The following is a 21553-nucleotide window of genomic DNA, read 5'->3' on the forward strand; positions in this document are numbered from 1 at the left end:
AATGGCATCCTTTTTTAAAATCCTCTACTATGCATCACTTGCTAGGACAGTTGTACCAGTCTTTAGATACAGTCTTTCCTGTGAGAGCGGTAACAGGTCTTGCTATTCTTCTGCCAACATCCAAACTGTAGTACCGGTCTGAAAAGAAGGTATGTCAGAATTAAATTCCAGGAACTACATTTAGCACATGGAAAGAACCCTGAAGTTAAAACCTTCCTTCAATTTCATTTAGGCAAGAGTAACAGATTTTTCATTCCACATACACATATGGAGTTGAGAGGCGCTAACAATCAATTTCTGTCCTCAACTTTTTTACATGTCCTAATTTGTGTTTAGCTAAGTTTTACAGTACTGCTAGTAATTAAATCTGTCCTAAGAACAGGGAGAAGGTAAGAATAACCTTATACTGCTAGAACAGAAGAAATAGACTTAAGAATTTGGAAATCAAATGAACTAGAAACAAAACAATCCTGCACTGTCTACAGGGGGAACTCTGTGGTCCATGAGTGTGAATTGGCTTATGTTTAAGGTTAGGAATTAGGTCATACTGGTAGAGACTTACTTTAATATCCCGTATGTGGGTACGGCTAGTTCTTAGAGCTTTTTTTTCTGAATCATCCAGAAAATTCTGAGGAATGCTTTTACATGATCCTGGCTAGAGCAAAAGGATCTACCTAATCTGGAATCATAAATAAATAATTTTTTCCTGTAAAACAAAATGGTTCATGTCCCTCCCGTTTTTGTTTTGTCAGAAACATAGTTCCATGGAAGCCAGTGAAAAAACTATCAATGTATAGTGGTCAAAGGATTTCAATCTATCATGAATACAATTCTGCATTTAAGTGTCAGGTTTTTTGTCACTTTATAAGCCTGAACTCTTACGGCAATGCTTTCTGCAACTGGCTAGTTTGAATCATTGTACCTGGTTGCTGCTAGTTGTCCTGTAACTATTGATTTATTATTTTTTTTTAATAGAAACATCTCTTGATGACAGGCAACAATTTAATTCTCAGGAGTTTTTAGTAGTTCTTAAAATCAGTCTTGCAGAACCACAAGTGGTAACCTTCATGCTTTGGAAAGCTGAGAGATACATGGGCTTATTTCTTCCCCATCCCCTAGTCTTTTGAGATACATAGTAACTTGTATTAGCTTTAACTTACTGTAAGAGAAGGCATAATAATCATAGCCATCTGGCTTATTGTAGTTGGGTAGTGATATAGTTGAATGAATAACTTTCGGGAGCCCTCTCCAGTAGGCAGTCATTTTGATTTCCTTATGCAAAACTCCTGCAAGCAAAAGAAAACTTCACTTAGGAGGTGTCACAGTGTGTCTACTGTAAGCTATCATTTGCTTGTATAATCTATAGCAAGCGAGATCTGTTGGATTAAAAAACTTTAAAAGTACTATATTTTAAAAAAAATGGAACAGAATGTTGTGTTTCAGAAACTACTAAGAGTAAAACGGTTGTATAAAAGAAGCTTAATAAACATAAGTTACCAGATGGATACGGGTTGATTCTGACAGTCTGAATAACGGTTGGCATTCTTACTGCACGTTGAAAGCGTCTCCTTATTACAAGTCTTGGGACATAAGCTGGGTATCTTATGGTAACCTGGCTTCTTCTTTGACACTTCCTGGCTGGTTCTTGTTTGTACACATACTGTTGCATATTGCCATCTAAAATAGACATTTGTTTTATTTGGTTAAAAAAACCCAACCACAAACCACCAGCTAGATCAGATATGCAAATGTCATTGATATCCATCTTACATGCAGGAGAACAATAGCATCATTTTCATACATCTACAACTGTGGCAGCCTTCAGCTTTTTGTATCTGTTCCTACATTTTGAGATAAAGTCTTGCTCTCTAAACCCAACATGTGTTTCTAGATGTAATGATACCTTCTGCAGGCTCATTACAGTTACTGTTCTAAGTACAATTCCAGGGGAACTGTTTTTGTTGCCATCATTCCAATTTATCAAGGGGACAGTAAGATCATCATTTTAGGCTGCATGAGAGGAGGCCTAGAGTCCAGAAAAGGATTTGTGCTTTGTTAACCTCTGCTTTTTAAATTCAGATAGCAATTCTTATGTTGGCAGTACATCATTCATATAAGGAAATTACATTAATTTAAAATATGAAAGAGGGAGGGAGATTGCCATACATAGGTATGAACTAGTAAGATTAAAGCCTTCCCTTCTCTAATTAACTTGAGACCAAAATAGTTTTACCACCAGATAAAACTTATTTTAATGTTTGTCTGCTACAATGCTGGATTCTGTCCGTTACAGTCCTGTCGATTTTAAAATGCACTTAAAAGATCTGCAAGTATGAACACAAATTTTTGACCATGTAGCACACTCTGACATCATTTACGTTTGTTTTTGAAAGAAATACATCTTTCACTCAAGAGAAACAGTGTTTTATTCCTAAGGCAATTAAAGAACATTTTGACCATCTGCGAACTTCTGAAATATGAGATGTACCTTTTTTGATAAAATAAACAGATTCTGGTCTGTTGTTGTATCTTGCCACAGGGAGGGTTGCTACTATTTTCCCACGTAGGCCTGCAAATCCGTTTGCAAGAGGTTTGGGATAGCCTTTATCCATAACACCATTAGTGAAACGCCAGTATTGGGGACCCTAATGATTTAAGGAAAAAGGACATTTAGAGGAAATTTATTCTTGGTAAGTGAGCTTCAACACAGACATAAAAAATAATCATAACACTAGCATTTTGATAACTACATTGTAAAACTGACTGGAACCACTCCTACATCCATTAAAAACAGGAAAAAAAAATATTACAACTTAATAAAACACCTTCTGCAGTCTTTTAACACTGCCTCGGAGCAGGGATAGAATAGCTTAGAAATGAACTGTTAAGAGCGGTTACTGAAGAAAGCGGTTTGCTTTCTAAATCTAAGTTCTCACAGATAGAAAAAGCTGCTTGAATTGCAGGACTGAATGGTTAATTGGGAAATAACCATATAATGTCTATAACGAGGTGTGTGCATTTAATAATCTTCTTTCAGGAAGGGAAATGTATTGGGAACAAACTTAGGCCATGTTTGGGCGAGGGAGAGACACCATGAAATACCCGTATTTTAAAGAGCTGGATTTTAATTTGAAGTGTGGCTCATAGGTAGTATCAGTCACTCTGCCAGACTTTGTCTCCTAGCCAATTACAGGGGAAAAACCCACTGAACTGAGGTTTTCCCTGCTAAGCACCATCTCAAGGCAGATGAGAGGGGGGAGCTGGGGAAGCGACACTGAACTTCACCCACAGAGTTTCAAACCCACCGCGCTGTTGGAAAACGCCATTTTCTCTATAAAATGCGCCACACGGCCCCAGAGCACCGCAAGGCTCCCCTTCGGCGGGGCCGCCTCTCAAAACCTGCGCCCTCCCTCCAGCTGAGCTGCCCCTCGCACCTCCTCGGCCGCCTCCCGCCGCGCTCGCTCCCCACCTTGATGAAGAAGGTCTTGCCATCGCAGTTGCACCTGGAGAAGACGGCGTCGATGGGGGACGGGATGCCCCAGCCGTCGCTGATTCGGCGGGGGCTGGTGGTCGGCCGGCTCCTGCCGTTCAGCAGCCAGTAGTAGTGACCTGCGCGGCGGGAGGAGACGCGGTGAAAGGCGTGTGGGCCGACAGATGGGCAGGCAGACAGAAGAAGGCAGGGAGGAAGGCTCTGGAAGCGGCGATCGTCCCTCCTGCCCTCCCTCGCTCCCGCCCTCGGGTGCGCGGCGCAGAGCGGGGGAAAGCCACCGGGCTCAGGCGTCGCTTCGGGGCCGGGCCGGGGCCGGTGAGGGCGGCAGGGGAGGAGGGGGGCTGGGGCCGGTGAGGGCGGCAGGGGAGGAGGGGGGCCGGGGCCGGGACCGGTGAGGGCGGCAGGGGAGGAGGGGGGCCGGGGCCGGGACCGGTGAGGGCGGCAGGGGAGGAGGGGGGCCGGGGCCGGGCTACCTCGGAAGACGGCCAGGGTGCCGTTCGGCAGGGCCACCATGCCATCTGCCGGCTTCCCGCTGCACAGGTCTTTCTCTGCAAAACACAGTGGCTCGGGTTTGTTTAACATTCCACAAAAAACGGCGTTACCTCCCCAGCCCACCGCCAGTAGCACTATGGCTGTTAAATGGGATCGTTTGTGCCAGGTGATGGCGGGGGCTCTCTGCCATTCAGGCCTCTGCCTGGCGCTTCTCATGCAAAGGGTTTAATTACTCATTTGAGATACGTTCTGGGAGAGTCCGACTCTCCTGTTTTGATCCCAGGAGTGCAAGACCAGACGTTTACGTGACTAGGTATATCTTTGCTTATTGCTTACCTAAGTACTTGTAATTCAGAAAAAGACCTATGAATGCATTGTATGCTACATCCCTCACTTAATTTCTTCATACTCTGGGATGCTTACTTGATGTTTCTCCAAGCTACGCTAGTAGGTTCGCTTCCCCCTCCTCATTTCTTAAAAAAAAGTATTTACATTTATTTTCAGTTAAATACAAGGGAAGGATGAACCTGTTTTGGACAAAACTCCAAGTATTTCCAATCTAAAAAACATATTTTTTTTTTCCCTCTCCAAAATATCTATCAGTATATGATTGAAAAAAAAAAAAAAACCGCCCAAGAACCTGCAGGCTATCTCTGATTAAAATAAATAGTGAGGACATGAAAAATATTGTGGCAAAAAGCACAGAGGAAAGAGAATGCAAGGAAAAGACTTCTTGTCCATCTTATGTGATGTTTTTTGTATGTGACTACAAAATGCTAGGTTAGGTACCATGAGTAATGGTGGATATTCAGCAATGTTTTCCTCCCTAGCAGTGTTTTCATGGGACTTAGAAATTTATCTTCTTTTTCCTTGACTTTTTTTCTGTTTGCATCTTCTACAGTACCTCAGTAGGTAGTACCTCTAAAGCAAACCTTTTTCAGCAGGACCAATTACTGAAACAAGATCATGCTCTAAAGTACATGGAGAGTTTCATTAACAACACAATTGAAAACCAAGGTACCAGTATTCAGGATGCTGGCAGCTGTAGCACCATGGTTATGGTTGACCATCGGGACAGGAGTGCCATGTTCTTGTGGCACCAGATAGAAAGGTCTTGCATGTGCTTTACTCACGTGTTTTGTTGTGCTCTCTGGTGGAGTTATTGGTGCTTTTGTACCTATTGGAATGCAATTACCTTGTGTTTCTCCAGTCAAAATTGGCAAGTCCGCACTTTGTATTAAAGGCTTGTTGTTTGTGTCGGGCTCCTCTTTTATTGGCAGAGTTTCAGGGTCGGCTGGATGAGGCTCATCTCTTGTGTCAGTAACCTCCTGGAAATGTATAGTTGGCTTGGATGTCCCTTTAGAAACAATAAACATTTCTTCTATGGTGTCTTTTTTATCTCTTGTAGTGTTCTGTTTGGTAACTGTAGTTTCCTCTCCTTTGTCAATAGTAGGGGCCTTTTCAGTGTCATCTCCCATTTCTTTTTCAGGTGTGATGCTAGTTTTTTTGATCGTTGTTACGTCTTTACCAGCTGTTGTTGTCTCTACAACACAAATATTACTTGTGCTCTCTCTAGCTGCTGCTGTTACAGTCTGCGTAGTTTCCATAGTTGTGTCTCCTTTATTTGTTGTTAAAATCTCCCTGAGTTTAGGAGTTGAATCTGTTTTGGCAGTTGTTGCCAACACAGTAGGCTTGGGCAGTGGAGTTGTAGCTGCTGCCGCTGCTGTTGTTACAGTTGCTGTTCCCACATGGTTTTCTTCTTTTTTAGCTGTTAAAGTCTCTTTTGGTATGGGAGTCTTGTCTTGTTTAGCTGGGCTTGCTTCTTTTTCTGCAGCCGTTGTTGTAGTCTTTTTGTCTGCACTAGTTGCTTCTGATTCAGCTGCTGTAGTGACAGCTTCCTTGGCTGTTGGAGTTGTATTGGGAATATCATCCTTAACTTTAGGAGAGTCATCTGGTTTAGCTGTTATAACCGTAGTTACAGTAGTTGTGTATTTCCTACTTTTTGTTGTTAAAATGTCTTTAAGCACGGTAGTTTTGTCTTTCTTGGGTGTAGTTATGTCTTTGTTCACAGTGGTTGTTTCTATTTTAGTTGTTGTCTCTTTGGTTATAGGAGTAGTAACGGTTTTAGCTGTTGTTTTGTCTTTTTTGTCCAGTATTCTTACAATCTCAGTAGTCCTAGCTGCAGTCACCGCTATCCTTTCTACTGCTGTAGTCCTGTCTTTTGCAGTTGTGCTGGTTGCTACTTTGGGTGCAGGAGTTGTAATTTTCTTCTCTGCTGTTGTTTCTGAAACTGTCGTGTCTGCTTCAGGTATGGGTGTTTCCTTCCTAGTTGTGACCACCTCATGGCTTTGAGTGGTTGTGTCTTTTTTAGCAGTTGTTACTAATACAGGGACAGTAGTTGTCATTTCAAGAGGTGTTGTTTTCTGTATGGCAGTGGTGTCAGCCTCAGTAGCTGCAGGGGTAGTCCCCTTAACCTCAGGGGTGTTGGGAGAGTCTGCCTCTGCTTTCTCCAGTTTAGGGGTAGTGGGAGAGTCTACCTTGGTGGTTGGAGCCTCTGGGGTTGTGTCTTCAGGTTTAGGGATGGTAGCAGAGTCAGCATTGGACATGGGTGCCTCTGTGGCCTCTGGGGTTGTATCTTCTGCTTTTGGGGTTGTGGGGGAGTCAGCCTTGGTTATTGGTGCCTCTGGGGTAGTTTTTTCAGGTTTCAGGGTGGTGGGAGAGTCTGCCTTGGTTGTTGGTGCCTCTGTGTCTTCAGGGGTTGTCTCTTCAGGTTTCACGGTGGTGGGAGAGTCTGCCTTGGTTGTTGGTGCCTCTGGGGTTGTGTCTTCAGGTTTGGGGGTGGTGGGAGAGTCTGCCTTGGTTGTTGGTGCCTCTGTGGCTTCAGGGGTTGTGTCTTCAGGTTTAGGGGTGGTGGGAGAGTCTGCCTTGGTCATTGGTGCCTCTGTGGCGTCCAGGGTTGTCTCCTCAGCTTTTGGGGTGGTGGGAGTCACAGGCCTGGTTGTTGGTGCCTCTGTGGCTTCTGCAGTTGTGTCTTCAGTTTTGGAGGTGGTGGGAGAGTCTGCCTTGGTTGTTGGTGCCTCTGTGGCTTCAGGGGTTGTTTCTTCAGGTTTGGGGGTGGTGGGAGAGTCTGCCTCGGTCGTTGGTGCCTCTGGGGTTGTCTCTTCAGGCTTGGTGGTGGTGGGAGGGTCTGCCTTGGTCATTGGTGCCTCTGTGTCTTCAGGGGTTGTTTCTTCAGGTTTGGGGGTGGTGGGAGAGTCTGCCTCAGTCGTTGGTGCCTCTGGGGTTGTGTCTTCAGGTTTTGGGGTGGTGGGAGAGTCTGCCTTGGTTGTTGGTGCCTCTGTGGCTTCAGGGGTTGTGTCTTCAGGTTTGGGGGTGGTGGGAGAGTCTGCCTTGGTTGTTGGTGCCTCTGTGTCTTCAGGGGTTGTTTCTTCAGGTTTCGGGGTGGTGGAAGAGTCTGCCTCTGTCAATGATGCCTCTGTGGCCTCTAGGGTTGTTTCTTCAGGCTTGGTGGTGGTGGGAGGGTCTGCCTTGGTCGTTGGTGCTTCTGTGGCTTCAGGGGTTGTGTCTTCAGGTTTCGGGGTGGTGGGAGAGTCTGACACAGTAATTGGTACCTCTGGGTTTGTTTCTTCAGGCTTGGGGGTGGTGGGAGAGTCTGCCTTGGTTGTTGGTGCCTCTGGGGTTGTTTCTTCAGGTTTGGGGGTGGTGGGAGAGTCTGCCTCTGTCAATGATGCCTCTGTGGCCTCTGGGGTAGTTTCTTCAGGTTTTGGGGTGGTGGGAGAGTCTGCCTTGGTTGTTGGTGCCTCTGTGTCTTCAGGGGTTGTGTCTTCAGGTTTCGGGGTGGTGGGAGAGTCTGCCTTGGTTGTTGGTGCCTCTGGGGTTGTCTCTTCAGGCTTGGGAGTGGTGGGAGAGTCTGCCTTGGTTGTTGGTGCCTCTGTGTCTTCAGGGGTTGTGTCTTCAGGTTTGGGGGTGGTGGGAGAGTCTGCCTTGGTTGTTGGTGCCTCTGGGGTTGTTTCTTCAGGTTTGGGGGTGGTGGGAGAGTCTGCCTCTGTCAATGATGCCTCTGTGGCCTCTGGGGTAGTTTCTTCAGGTGTTGGGGTGGTGGGAGAGTCTGCCTTGGTTGTTGGTGCCTCTGTGGCTTCAGGGGTTGTGTCTTCAGGTGTTGGGGTGGTGGGAGAGTCTGCCTTGGTTGTTGGTGCCTCTGGGGTTGTCTCTTCAGGCTTGGGAGTGGTGGGAGAGTCTGCCTTGGTTGTTGGAGCCTCTGTGGCTTCAGGGGTTGTGTCTTCAGGTTTGGGGGTGGTGGGAGAGTCTGCCTTGGTTGTTGGTGCCTCTGGGGTAGTTTCTTCAGGTTTTGGGGTGGTGGGAGAGTCTGCCTCTGTCAATGATGCCTCTGTGGTCTCTGGGGTAGTTTCTTCAGGTTTTGGGGTGGTGGGAGAGTCTGCCTTGGTTGTTGGTGCCTCTGTGGCTTCAGGGGTTGTGTCTTCAGGTGTTGGGGTGGTGGGAGAGTCTGCCTTGGTTGTTGGTGCCTCTGTGTCTTCAGGGGGTGTTTCTTCAGGTGTCGGGGTGGTGGGAGAGTCTGCCTTGGTTGTTGGTGCCTCTGTGTCTTCAGGGGTTGTTTCTTCAGGTTTGGGGGTGGTGGGAGAGTCTGCCTTGGTTGTTGGTGCCTCTGTGGCTTCAGGGGTTGTTTCTTCAGGTTTGGGGGTAGTGGGAGAGTCTGCCTCGGTTGTTGGTGCCTCTGTGGCTTCAGGGGTTGTGTCTTCAGGTTTCGGGGTGGTGGGAGAGTCTGCTTTGGTTGTTGGTGCCTCTGTGTCTTCAGAGGTTGTTTCTTCAGGTTTGGGGGTGGTGGGAGAGTCTGCCTCAGTCGTTGGTGCCTCTGTGGTTGTGTCTTCAGGTTTGGGGGTGGTGGGAGAGTCTGCCTCGGTTGTTGGTGCCTCTGTGTCTTCAGGGGTTGTTTCTTCAGGTGTCGGGGTGGTGGGAGAGTCTGCCTTGGTTGTTGGTGCCTCTGTGGCTTCAGGGGTTGTTTCTTCAGGTTTGGGGGTGGTGGGAGAGTCTGCCTTGGTTGTTGGTGCCTCTGGGGTTGTTTCTTCAGGTTTGGGGGTGGTGGGAGATTCTGCCTCGGTCGTTGGTGCCTCTGTGTCTTCAGGGGTTGTTTCTTCAGGTGTCGGGGTGGTGGGAGAGTCTGCCTTGGTTGTTGGTGCCTCTGTGGCTTCAGGGGTTGTTTCTTCAGGTTTGGGGGTGGTGGGAGAGTCTGCCTTGGTTGTTGGTGCCTCTGTGGCTTCAGGGGTTGTTTCTTCAGGTTTGGGGGTGGTGGGAGAGTCTGCCTCGGTCGTTGGTGCCTCTGTGGCTTCAGGAGTTGTTTCTTCAGGTTTTGGGGTGGTGGGAGAGTCTGCCTTGGTTGTTGGTGCCTCTGTGTCTTCAGGGGTTGTTTCTTCAGGTTTCAGGGTGGTGGGAGAGTCTGCTTCAGTCATTGTTTCCTCTGTGGCCTCATTAGTCATATCTTCAACCTTAGCGGTGGTGGGATAGTCTGCCTCTGTCAGTGGTGCTTCTGTGGCTTCAGGAATTGTGTCTTCAGGCTTCTGGGTGGTGGAAGAGTCTGTGTCGGTCGTTGGTGCTGCTGTTGTTGCAGGGTTATCTTTCTGACCCACTGTGGTCTCTTTGCTAGTTGTTTCTTTTATGGTAGTACTTGTAGTAGGTGGTAAAGTGGGTTTTGGACCTGATGTAGTTGCTTTGGTTGTTGTGGTTGCATCAGGGTGTTTTGTAGTTGGAGCAGGACTGGTCGCTTTATTTTCTAGTTCACTGCTATTATCTATGAGAAAACAAATATATATTAAATTAAGACATTGGAATTGCAGTGCATGCACCAATTGCTTATTAGTTTATCATACCAATTAGAAAGAGCTGCTTATCTTTTGAATAGCAGTGGTTGTTTTTATGGTCTTTGCTCTAAAAGCTTTCTGTGCAAAATTGCACTTAATTAGCTTTAAAGTGGTTGAGACATTTATTTATATGGGTAAAAATAAAGGGTATGTGGAACCTAAGTAAAATGCCAGTTTATGGACGTAGGTAACTGTCAAAAGATAAATAATTTAGAAGAGCAAAACTAACTTGGATTGGGTTAAATGTGAATTCCTTTTGTCTGCGTAGGACTTTGCAGCAGCTTAGCTAAGTTTTAAGTAATCCTTTGGCTCAGCTGTCACAACTTTGAGTGCAGCATTGTGGGTTTTAGTTTGGTGTTTGCAGGTGAGGCCACTTGGTGTTTCTGTCCTTTTTCATGGAAGGGGAACCACACTATAAAATATAGTCCTTCTAATATGACACTTTCCTTCTCAGTCTGTTCTTTTGATTTATTACTCTGACCTTAACTGTAAAATGGCCTGCAATGACCTGGGCTTTAAGGAGATAGGTAGGAAAATGGGAAGAAAAGAAACTTTCTGAATACAGACACCTGACTGTATCTCCTACTGTACCTTTATATCTCAGATGGTTTTCCTCTTTATTTACAGCTTTAAGACTCTCTTTACTTGTATGTATAGTTACATTGACTTGAGTCAAATTGTTAATATAGCTATATTCAGTAAAAAGTAACAGTAAATGCTTCTGCAGTTTAATCTCTCACTAAGTGTTATCTCTCTGAAGTTTTGCCTTTATTTCTGATTTCACATAGGTTTTGTTTTGTTTTCTAGGATTCCTGCTGTGTTGCTGTCTACCATTATAACTGAATAAGCATTTGTTTCTTGAAAACCTGAAAAAAACAAGTGCAGCATCATGTGGTTTGGGGCCATGTTCAACTTTTGAACAAATCTAAAAATATAAAAAGATCTGAGCTACTGCTGATGGTCATGGCCTGATGACTGCTAGCAGCACTGATGCTGTGTGTCTCCCAGCAGAATGGAAGAATTTACAATACTGCAGTGTGAGAAATAATCCCTGAGTAAATACATTGTAGAAACAGTGCAGTATGAACTGAGTGTTACAGAACAGGTTTTCCTCCCACCAATAAGTCTGAAATACCATAAGCCAAGTGGGATCCTGTTAATAGTTATTTGTATTTCCTTAATTTTATTTCATTTAACCCACTATATCGATTTTTTTCTAATAGGAAATTGCCACAGCAGAAAGGCAAGTACTCCAAATCTAAAATTAAAAAAAAAAAAAAAAATGTAGGTGTTAAAATGTTGGCCAAAATTGATTTCTAGACTTATTTCATTCTTGTTACTTCATGTTTCAAGTTCAAACTGATCTCCTGAGTTATCACTTAAAATGCTGGAACAGAATATCAAAGAACACAGGAAAGCAACATATTTTCCATTCAGAAAAAATAAATTATGTGTTTTCTGAAGCTGCATGAGGCCTGGCTTGATTAAAGCTAGAGAAACCTGCTAGGAGATTTTCCTGTCTTGGTCCTGCCAATTCATCACTGTCCCAAAATACAACACCCTTCCTGTTTCAGCAGTGGAGTTTGTCCAAAACTGACAATGGTGTGTAACGTATTTTTGGAAGATGTGTGTGAAAATCCAATAGGGACGCAGGAGACATCACCACACTTTAACATCTGTGCTAAGTGAACTCTCCAAAGTCAGTATCCTGAGGTCTAGGTGAGGTAATTAGTTTATAAACTGAGTGGTTCCAAGCTTGGTAACTGTCTGGTAATGTCTCACATCGGCTTTCTATTTCCAGAGCAGGAAAATGGTCTTTAATGTTCCTTCAGGTAACACCCATCCTGTTTCAATCATATACTTTCCTACCTTCCATAACTTCATGGGGCTGCGTTACTTCCTCTGGCTTCTTTTCCTCATTTTTGGATGACCTTTTAGATGCTGATTTGTTTGCTGGAGGAGTTTTTGGTGATGCCTTTTCTGTGTGTGCTGAAAGAAATAAAATAATCTGTTAATGGGAGCATTTTTCTTTATAGGTGCTTGGTGTCAACTGTATAAGAAGAAAGTGATTACAAAATTTCAGTGACCATCTTCCATATGAATCTAAGTTTCTTCCTAGCTATAGGATTCTTTATAGCCTTATTCAGGGGAAAAGGGAAAAAATACCCTTTAGATCCCTAAGTGTTTCATCACAGATGGGAGAAATGTTTTTCCAAGAAGTTTGAAGTGAGGCATTCTTTGCTAATGGCAATTTTGAGGTGGGGAAAAGATGAATTCTGAGTGGAGTTCTGTGTTCTGAAAATCTGTCTTAATTTTTTTGTCAGCTTTTTTTTTTGACTACAGATGACTTGGGACTGACTCACTATAGTGGATCTCTGGGAGCTGTCATATTAGCCAAGCATTTACTTTGACAATCTCCTGAAGATTTAGTTATGTTGTAGTTCTTCAGGCATGATAATTCTACACAAGTGATCATTTTGGAGAGACTTCTTAAAAGTAATAGTTTCCTTGAAAGAGGCAGGACCTACAAAGCAGGCATGGACCAAAGAAACAATGCAAGGTCTAAGTATTAAGCTAACATCTAGCAGACTGAGTTTTAGGAGAAACTGGAGGTTTGTGTGCAGAATTTCCAACTCTGAAGATTGCATGGGATTTCACTTGCATCCAGTAAGAGCCAGAAAATATTTTTAAATTAATTCCTGGGTCAAATGTTACAACTGGAAGTGAGACCATCTCTTCCCACTATAATAACCTTGTAGAAGGATCTTGTTAGTGGTGAAAAAAGCATGATGGAGCTCAGTGAACATGCAGAATTTTTTTTTTTATTCAACTAAATGAGCTGGTAACTGCCATGGGTATGTGTAATAAGCTTTTTACAAAAGGAGCGGTATTTTTGTCTCATAAGGTGACGACCATGGTATCAAAGGATTTACCTTCATAGCAATCTAGTACTCAAAGCAAGTAAGGTTGGGTGTTGGACTATACCCTGAAGGTTTTATTGAGAAAGAGAGAGAAATTGTAATTGTTGAATAAAATCACTTTGGGAGCTGAATCGGCTTTCTGAGTCAGTAGTGGAAGCAAAAATGTTTGATCAGTCCTTAATCCTCTGTGTGTGTGTATTCAGGGGATATAGGGCTTCTGGAAGATAGGAAAGATAAAAATGCTCTCTAGATATACATTGTAAACTTAGCTTCACTGTACAGGGCAAAGTGTTCAGAAGATGCAGAAACAGCAAAATTATTCCAAGAAGGTTTAACAGATTTCTCAGTTCTCACACATAGGAAAAATACCAACATACTGAGTACAGTGGTAGTCTGGGTTTGGGGGATTTTTTTGGTAGTTTTTTTTTTTTTACAAAAATTAATAGCAAAGCTAAGTAATTAAAATACTGGAAGAAACTCTTAAGATGAGGAGCAGTTGGTTACATTTTCATTATATTTGAACTGAAGAACAAGTGAAATGGCTGTCTTTTGTGAGCATTCATGCATGTCAAAGTCTGCAGATAGGGGGAGGCGTTAAGCAACCTCAAAGGCAGCAAATTCACCTCAAGATACTTCCAAGATGTTTATCCTCCTCTAGACATCCAGTCAAAAAATGCTGAATACAGAGTCTATTTCAATATAAAATACTGTACAACTGAGTGACAAAGCCAAGCGGCTATACCAGCATTTGGGGACAGGGAGTGGTTTGGTAAAGTGAACCAAATCATAATCTGTAACTCATCTTGTTTTTTAAAGTACGCGCTTTGGAAATTGGCTGCCTTGGAAGTTGTCTGGTCTGTGAATGCAGCAACCCGGTGTCAAGCCATATTTGCCAAGTTCACAGGAATGAATTTCGGTGCATAAGTACCAGAAAGTTTAAGGACATGATGAAATTAAAGATATTCTGTTAGTGTTTTCTAGACTAGAATTCCACTGCTAGTGTCATTAAAGCTACATGAAGGTGAAAATGCACCTCCAGGTCTGTGCTCAACTAACAAAACCCCATCAGGTTCTGTAGTGAAAGACAGAATAAACAAAAGTGACTGTACGTCACTGTAATTCTTCCCTGAACTGAATTTGCAGCCTAAAGGTTAGATGTGCATCTTCTTAAAATTCCTTTTGCTGCAGTGTGAATGTGTAACCACTTCTAAGCAGGCAGATCCTGCAATTCCTCCCTCGTGCCCCAGAGGATGGGTTTCTGTGTTGGGCTGGTCTTCCCATTTTGGATTTGAGGTGGGGAGGACCTAGGACATCTCTCAATCTATGCTGCCAGTGACTGCAGTAACCCAAAGCAAGTAGTGCTATCTCAGTGCATGGAGTAGGTATTCTCCACTTTTGGATGGATGGGGAACTTAAGGGAGTTGGACCTTCCTTCATTACTACTTTTTTTTTGTAAGATGAACTAGGCTTTTTACTGCAAAATATCATTCATTCCCCCCAGCTTCTGTCCTTGAATTCTATTATTGATGTAACTTAAGTAGTATGAGTGGAAGTGCATGTGCAAAATGTGGCCTTACATGTATTATTCTGGGTGACAATTCTGATAGCAAATTAGAGTATAGCTAGTGCCAAAAGAGGCTAATGCAAAATAAAACTTTACCCTCAGAATTTGTATCTTTGTGATGGCTTCCAGTTTATCTACTAGTATGTGTCCATAAAGTGTTCATGCTTGAGAAAATGGCCAATTTATATTTGAAATCAGATTTTGTTGGTTTTGTTTTGGTTTTTTTGTTCAGTAGCTAACTTCTTGTGTCCTGAAAAGCCTGCACAGTTAATGTTTTACGATAATGCAAAGCATCTCTGTTTAAATATATCTACGAAAAAAATAGTGATAAAGAAATTTCTTACCCTCTTTACAGTGTTCCGTGTAGTCTGGGCAACATTTGCCATATCTTTCACAGTCTGCGTCACAGTCACACTCTCTTCCTCTTTCAAAGGCTTCAAAGCATCGTCCTTTGCAGGAGAGTGCTGCATAAGGCAGAACAAGACAGTTAGTATTTTTGGCTAGCTCACATTTAACATTGGGACCTTTCTACAGTGAAGTCATTTGCTTAAGCTGATGTAAAGAACAGCTTCATAATCGGATGGTTATTCTGGTCTGATCCAAAACTCGTTTGTCTAATTGTGGGGTTTAGATCAGGCCATACAACCAGAACTGCACTTTGCCATTGCAGTATATTGAGACCATTTAGAATTTATAGTGAAATAAAATGTGACCTCAGCATTCACTTTAGCTAGGTCCCATCATAGAAGGTTTCCATTTCCCTAATCAAATAGCAGTTATGTCAAGAATAGTATTTAAATTCTGGATTGGGTTTTTCAAAAAGGTATTCATTAGGGTACTACTTTGTATCAAGAGTGATGTGTCTACCAGAGCATTTCTGAAAAGTAATTTCCCTAAATATGTCATGACCAAGTGTACCTGGTGTCTCTGGGCAAATACTGCAATTTAATTGTGTGAATGAGTTAACGAAGTTGCACAGAGTGACTATTTTTGAAATGTTACATAGTTCTTAAATTTTTAGTACCAAAGGAGTATCTACCATGTTTTGACATGATTAATAACCACATGCTTTTAATGTTGCATTACTGGTTAACTTCTGACAACTTCAGTCACTACAGTACTTCTGTTTCATATCAAAAAATTACCGAATTGTTTGGGAAAGTGTGTGAACAGCTGTTACAGACTTTAGCAAAATACGCATGCTGTATTTTTCAAGGACAAAATTTGAACCTGAACATTTACATCACATTACAATGTAATATTTATTAACATACAGTAGTACCTTTAATAGGTACTTAGTTAACTGTTAAATTGAAGTGATTATGTTAGACCTGAAGTGGATATTTTTTGAGGACGCTTAGTATCTCTCAGAATTGAGCCAACAATTAGCTATTCACTTGGTATTTCCAGAATTTGCCGTATGACCTGTTATTCTTGTCCTGTATCTTTTCTGTACATAAGTCTCTACTGAAGTCATTGTCTTTGTTGCACTCAGGGCATAAAATCATATTTTACAATTAAATCACTGTCTAACAGAATTAAGATACCTGTATAGGCAGATTCTGAACATCTTTTGACCAGTGTGGATGTGGAGTGAGTCTGTTGATGCCAGTAGATTCATTCCAAATACGCAGGTGAGAATTGTTTTTATTTTATGATGTTAGGGCAGTTTTTATTCATAAACAATGTCTGGCATTCTTCTAATTTAGGCAGCATCGATCACACACTAACTGGGCAACAGTCCTTAGTCAGACTGCCTGCATGCTTTAAGTATGGCACCTACTGTGCTTGCCTGAATTCAGTGATTTAGGGTAGAACAGGGAAGACTTCCTCTAGCCTTAAACATTTTATTAAATGTTATATAGATGCCAGAATAACTTTAGAATTTGGTCCACAATAAATAAATAGCCTACATAATTAAAATACCTCAGCATGTACTTTCAGCTATGATGTCCCCTCACAAATCAAAATCAGGATGGGGAAGACTGAAGTGCAATTGTTTCCAGTGTGCATGTCAAAGCAGCAGAATTGGCACTTTAGGGAGTGCTGCGTCTGCATTTTGAACAACACTCGGCCTGTGTTGGTGGATCTAAGAAATTTTATCTTAACACCTGTAATCTTACTAGAACTACAGTGTAGTGTAACAAACTGCAGTTATCTAAATCACTGATATTTTTGACATTGGTGATTCATGAGAAAATACTTTTTAACTCTCAGTAAAATAGTTTTAAATACCTGTATCTATACTATACAATTTTGCACATAAATAAAGCATATCAAATAATACTTATCTAACCATCTTTTCCATCAAACTCGATGTGGTTCTGATCCAGAGTCAATTTCTATGCATGGAAGGACACCCTCTGGCTTTGGATTAGACCCTACAGCCTCCACACTTCTTAAATTTGAGTTGGAATGTCCCAAAATTTCTGCCTGGTAAACCCTGAATTTGCTTTTACCAATTTTTTGTATAAGAGACAAACATATAGTACAAACGCACTAAGGAGAAGAAAACAAGCAGCAGGTAAACCATTTCCCCCCCTCTTGCCTAGCTCTGCTCTTCTGAAAAGCAAAATCCTATTCTCGGTGATAACCTGTGGATGCACAATTTTCTTTGAATGGGTTGTGAGAGGTTATCACTGAGTTTGAGGGGGAGAATAATACACGTATGAGAGGAGAGCAAGGACACAGTGAACTAAAAGAGACATTTAAGCATTCAGAGGAGAGACACTGGTGTGGTAGGGAGTTTGGAGCAAAGGGGAGGGGAAGTCTTGCAGATAGGAACTGGCTGTCTTTGGGAACTTACCCACTGTGCAGAATTTCTTGAAGTCAGGGCAGCACTCCATGTAGTGTTGACAGTTAAAATCACAGTGGCAGTCATGCTCTCTAGAATACCCTTCCCCACATCTCCCTGTACAGCTTGATAAATCTAAAATCACACAACACTGGTGTAAATGTTGCCAAACCAAAATGGTACATAAGGAAATGCTGAATGGCGAAGTAATAAGATTTATCTTTTTTTCTACAGAATGCCATTTCTTCACTCAGTATTGCAGAGACTGTGGGACCAGTGCAACCCCTCCTGAAGGCATGTGGATCAGAGGTCTGCTCTGAGCTATCCTGAGGACCAGCAGCAGCACACACTCAGGTTAGAGGGGGTGTTCTGCTGAGGCTAACTTAGCAGATTAATGAATCCCTGAGGAGTGGTTCAGTAGTATGAACACAGCAGTTCTGGCATCCAAACTAGCCCATGCAGATTTAACTTAGGCAGTGTATCAGCCAGGTACTATATTGTTTTGCAGACTTATTCTCCACCTTAACTCACCCTACATATGGTTATAGAAGTGTGTCTGCGCAACTGTACCTGACAGACCTGTTAGGTTTGGCTGATTTTAACTTTTGGTAATGTTCTTTATAGTAATAAAATCAGTTTAGCTTGCAAACTGGTGAGCACTGTCATAATAAATACAGGTCCCTGGAGCCATTTTTATTGGCAGTTTTCAAAACCTGCCTGCCCTCTATGTTATTTTGTTTTTTTCCCTGAGGTCAGAGAGGAATTTGATATCAACTCTGAGGTTAGGAACAGTTGGGATCTAGTCCTGCAATCTTCTATAAAGTACTTTCTGTTGATTAGGAGACTACTTATTAGCAGACTAGCATAAAAGCTTATCCCACAGTGGCTTTACTGCTAGAGTGCTGTAGTGTTGGAAAATGCTAAATAATAACAAATGGTGCAGGTTACAGCTATTAAGCAAGATATCAGGAGGTCTGCTTTCAAATTGCAAGCATTTAAGCTCAGCAGTGGTTTGTTACCTTCTACTGCCAGATCAGATATTCGCCCTCCAATAACTCCCCTTGCTATGTGAAATCGCTACTAACGTAACACACTAACAGCTTCTTCTGGAAATGAAACATGCAGGACCACAAGTGAAGTGCCCCTAAATACAAACAAAGAAGCTGAACAATGAGCAAGCTAAAACAGAGTTTAGATAATCAGCTGAAACATTGAGGAACAACAAGAAAATAACAAGAAATAACATGTAACACAACACCAAAGACAATTTCTAACAGCGCGCACTCCATGTGTGTGTATGAAGGAAGACCATGGGATAACAAATAATTATATCTATTGTGATTTTCAGCAGTTAGATGTAATGTTTCTTACCACTGCTTAACAAATAATGAAGTGGGACTAGGGAATAAATGGAGAAGTGAATGGACTTGAGTTAATGGGCTCTTAATACAGTAGTTGAAAAGAGAAGCCAGACATCTTCCTTTATGGATATGTGCCCAATATATTGCACCTTTCTTCCCTTATGGGAGGAAATTAAGTCCAAAAAGTAACACCTTTTGGTTCAGTTATTTAAGTTTATGACTTGTAAGTTTTGAAGTTACTTCTAAGGAAAATGCCTAAATGGTTCTAGTTGCTGTTGGCAAGAGTCTTGATTTCTACTGAAAATGGTGGGAAGGCTCTCATCAACTATAGAGGGTGCAGAGTCAGACTGCTCTGCCCTGCAGGTTGAATCTGATATCTGCTGTGCCCTGATGAGCTGCTCAGATATACAAATGTTATGTCTTCTCCTATCAACTAGTAATATATTGTTTTCTACCAGTAAGTAATACACAATTTTATCACTAGAACAAGTTGATAGCTACCTGACAACTGTGACAGCACAGGACTTCCTAGGCTGCAAGTTCTTCTGTTTCTTCATAACAGTGCTACTTTAGTTAGAAATCAATTACAGTGCTTTGAGAGTAAATAAAAAGCTGTAGTTTTAGACAAATAACTGCCAAAATTGGCCTTGGTGGTGCTAATAACAGTGCATTTAATGGCAAAGCACTTAGCACAGTATAGACATTCCTTTCCCTGAGCCTGTTGTGTTTAAATATTTTTAAACAAATTATGTGGATATTTTAATTTTAGATTCTTCCTTGAATCATACTACAAATCACTTGGGCTAAATATGTCAGTCTGAGGGCAACAAGATCTGTAGAATGTGTCTACAGAAAAAGAAGTAGGTTCATACATATTTTGTATTATAGTCGTATTTCTGTGTTGTTCCTCCAAAAAAGAGGACCATGCTGTACCAAAAAATATATTTATGAAAATATTCAGTGATGATAAAACTGAATCATAATGCCTGTCTGAATAAAGTTCTAGAACTTAGTATTTTTATGAAGATGCATTTGAAGCATCCTTAGTATTTGTCAGATATCCTAGACACCCTCCCTTCAACATTATATGTTACAGTACCTTCAGAAGACACTTCTTGAATCAAGGACAGTGAAAGGATCACCATGGATACGCAAAGTATGTTCCATATGATCATTACTTTCAGGTACGACATCATCCCTAAAAAGAAATAATCTCACATTACTACATGCAATTCAGTTAATCAGTTCATATTTTTTAAAAATTTGCAGTGCATATCTTTATACATAATACTAGTTTAATAAAAACATAAAATTAGTATTAAAATTATTCAACGACAAATTGCTAATTTAGAATTACTCCATAAATTCTCTCTTAGTTATTAGTCAATTAGCTGTTAAATTTTGTAGTAAGACTAGGAAAATGCATGATTCACAAATAACAGAAGTAATTTTTTTCAGAATTCTATTACATGAAAACTACATTCACAGTCTTCTCCTTTTAACATGGATGCACTTCAGCAGTTTCTAAGGTTACAATACTGCAAAATATAAATGTAAAGTAAGAAAAAATACTGTCAAAACATTAGTTAAGGAACATAATTTTATAAACCATAATCTATCATTGAAATATTAGTGTTTAAGTATGTCAAATAGAAATGTAAGATAAAAGTAAATCTTCTTTCAAAAGGAAAACTTGTCTGGTTTCTCTGTTCCAGTTCATCATTTTCCTTTTGAAGAGCAGCACTTTGATCAAGATGCTCTGAGTAGAGATAGGTGTGACACTTACCTAACAAAGAATATGTCTGCTCTCAGCAATGTTTCAGATGCCTTATATATTGCTTTGTAGCTACGTTGGGGTTAACTAATTAGACAGCTTGTTAAACAAAACTGCCAATGACAGCTTATGACAGCAAACTTTCCACATGAGTTGGAAGAGGTCCCAGATGACTAGACTAACGCAACATCTGGAAAATGCTCCCATTAAGAAAAATGATTACAGAAAAAAATAAATAGGGACTTACTAGTCAAAACACATTTTGATTACTGAGTGAAATGAACAAATTGTCCTGAATGCATCTGGAAGGCATTAGATATTATTGCATAGCAATAAAAAAATCATTATAGACAAATGCTGAGTATATTTTCTTTCCTGTCAAATGTAGCTTAGGTGACAGTAGCCTAAAATTATGCAGTATTATCTGCTACTGATGGTATATCTTCTCAAAAAAGTTTTGAGATCTAATTCATACAGTAATAAGCAGTTTGCCGGTTCTGCACTGATATATAGTACTTTCCCCTGAACTGAATGGAAATTTTGCCAAGGTATTGGCTAGAGATCAAAGATTTTACTTAAATCTCAAATTTATTAAATATATGTAAAGCATCAAAAATGAATGAGACATGCCTAAATTGTTTCAATGGTCTTTGTGTTCATTGGTTCCAGATTCAGGATACTGGAAATGGTTATTTTTAACTCTCTCCCAGAGCTAAAGGAAGTTTCCATTGAAACTTTTAATGGTCCTGACTCTCAGGGTTTGGGGGGGATTTTTTATTCAGAAACTATCCTAAAGGCCAGGGAACTTTAATACTTCTGTCTTATGTTATTACTTAAATCTCAAAGTAATTTTGGTATCCCAAAATGATAAATATGATGTAATATGCATTGATCCCAATTGAGGAAAGCTCTTAAAATGAGCTTGAGTCTCTTAAGGAAAATAACATAGATACCTCTGAAAAGGAGCGGGTTTAGACATGTGCTTGAACCTTTTCTTCATTTGGTCCAATGATTGTGCAGCTTTAGTATTTTTATGCCAGAATTTCTTTCAAATTTCTGTATTATCACAATAGAGGCAGTTTCATTCAATCTTTCTGCACTGTGTATGCTTCTAATTTCATGCATATCACAGCCAGGCTTCAATTAACTGATTCCAGTCAATAAAAGAGTGCTTTTTCATTGCTCTAGGAACACATATAATCTTTGTAAAAGTTTCTAGAGTTATTTAGACAAGTGTTAATTGGGAGCACTTACATAGTGTTGATTTGCTATTCAAGGTTCTCT

At 41.3% G+C, this 21553-nt stretch overlaps 1 protein-coding gene across 1 annotated transcript; it reads right to left on the minus strand.

Annotated features, from left to right (window-relative positions):
• Positions 1-34: 34 nt before the first annotated feature.
• Positions 35-19691, minus strand: PRG4 (proteoglycan 4). Its single transcript, XM_049807525.1, has 17 exons — positions 19595-19691; positions 17147-17269; positions 14685-14804; positions 11725-11844; positions 9196-9785; positions 8179-8964; positions 7714-8094; positions 7129-7614; positions 6330-6828; positions 5820-6062; positions 5178-5699; positions 3964-4038; positions 3470-3609; positions 2489-2645; positions 1498-1677; positions 1161-1286; positions 35-138 (listed from the first exon to the last, which is right to left on the minus strand). Exons 1-17 carry the CDS (start codon positions 19689-19691, stop codon positions 35-37), a joined length of 4749 nt encoding a protein of 1582 aa, XP_049663482.1.
• Positions 19692-21553: the final 1862 nt, after the last annotated feature.

This window comes from Accipiter gentilis, chromosome 8 (genome assembly GCF_929443795.1).
Source record: "Accipiter gentilis chromosome 8, bAccGen1.1, whole genome shotgun sequence".
In the NCBI taxonomy this organism is placed as follows: Eukaryota; Metazoa; Chordata; class Aves; order Accipitriformes; family Accipitridae; genus Astur; species Astur gentilis.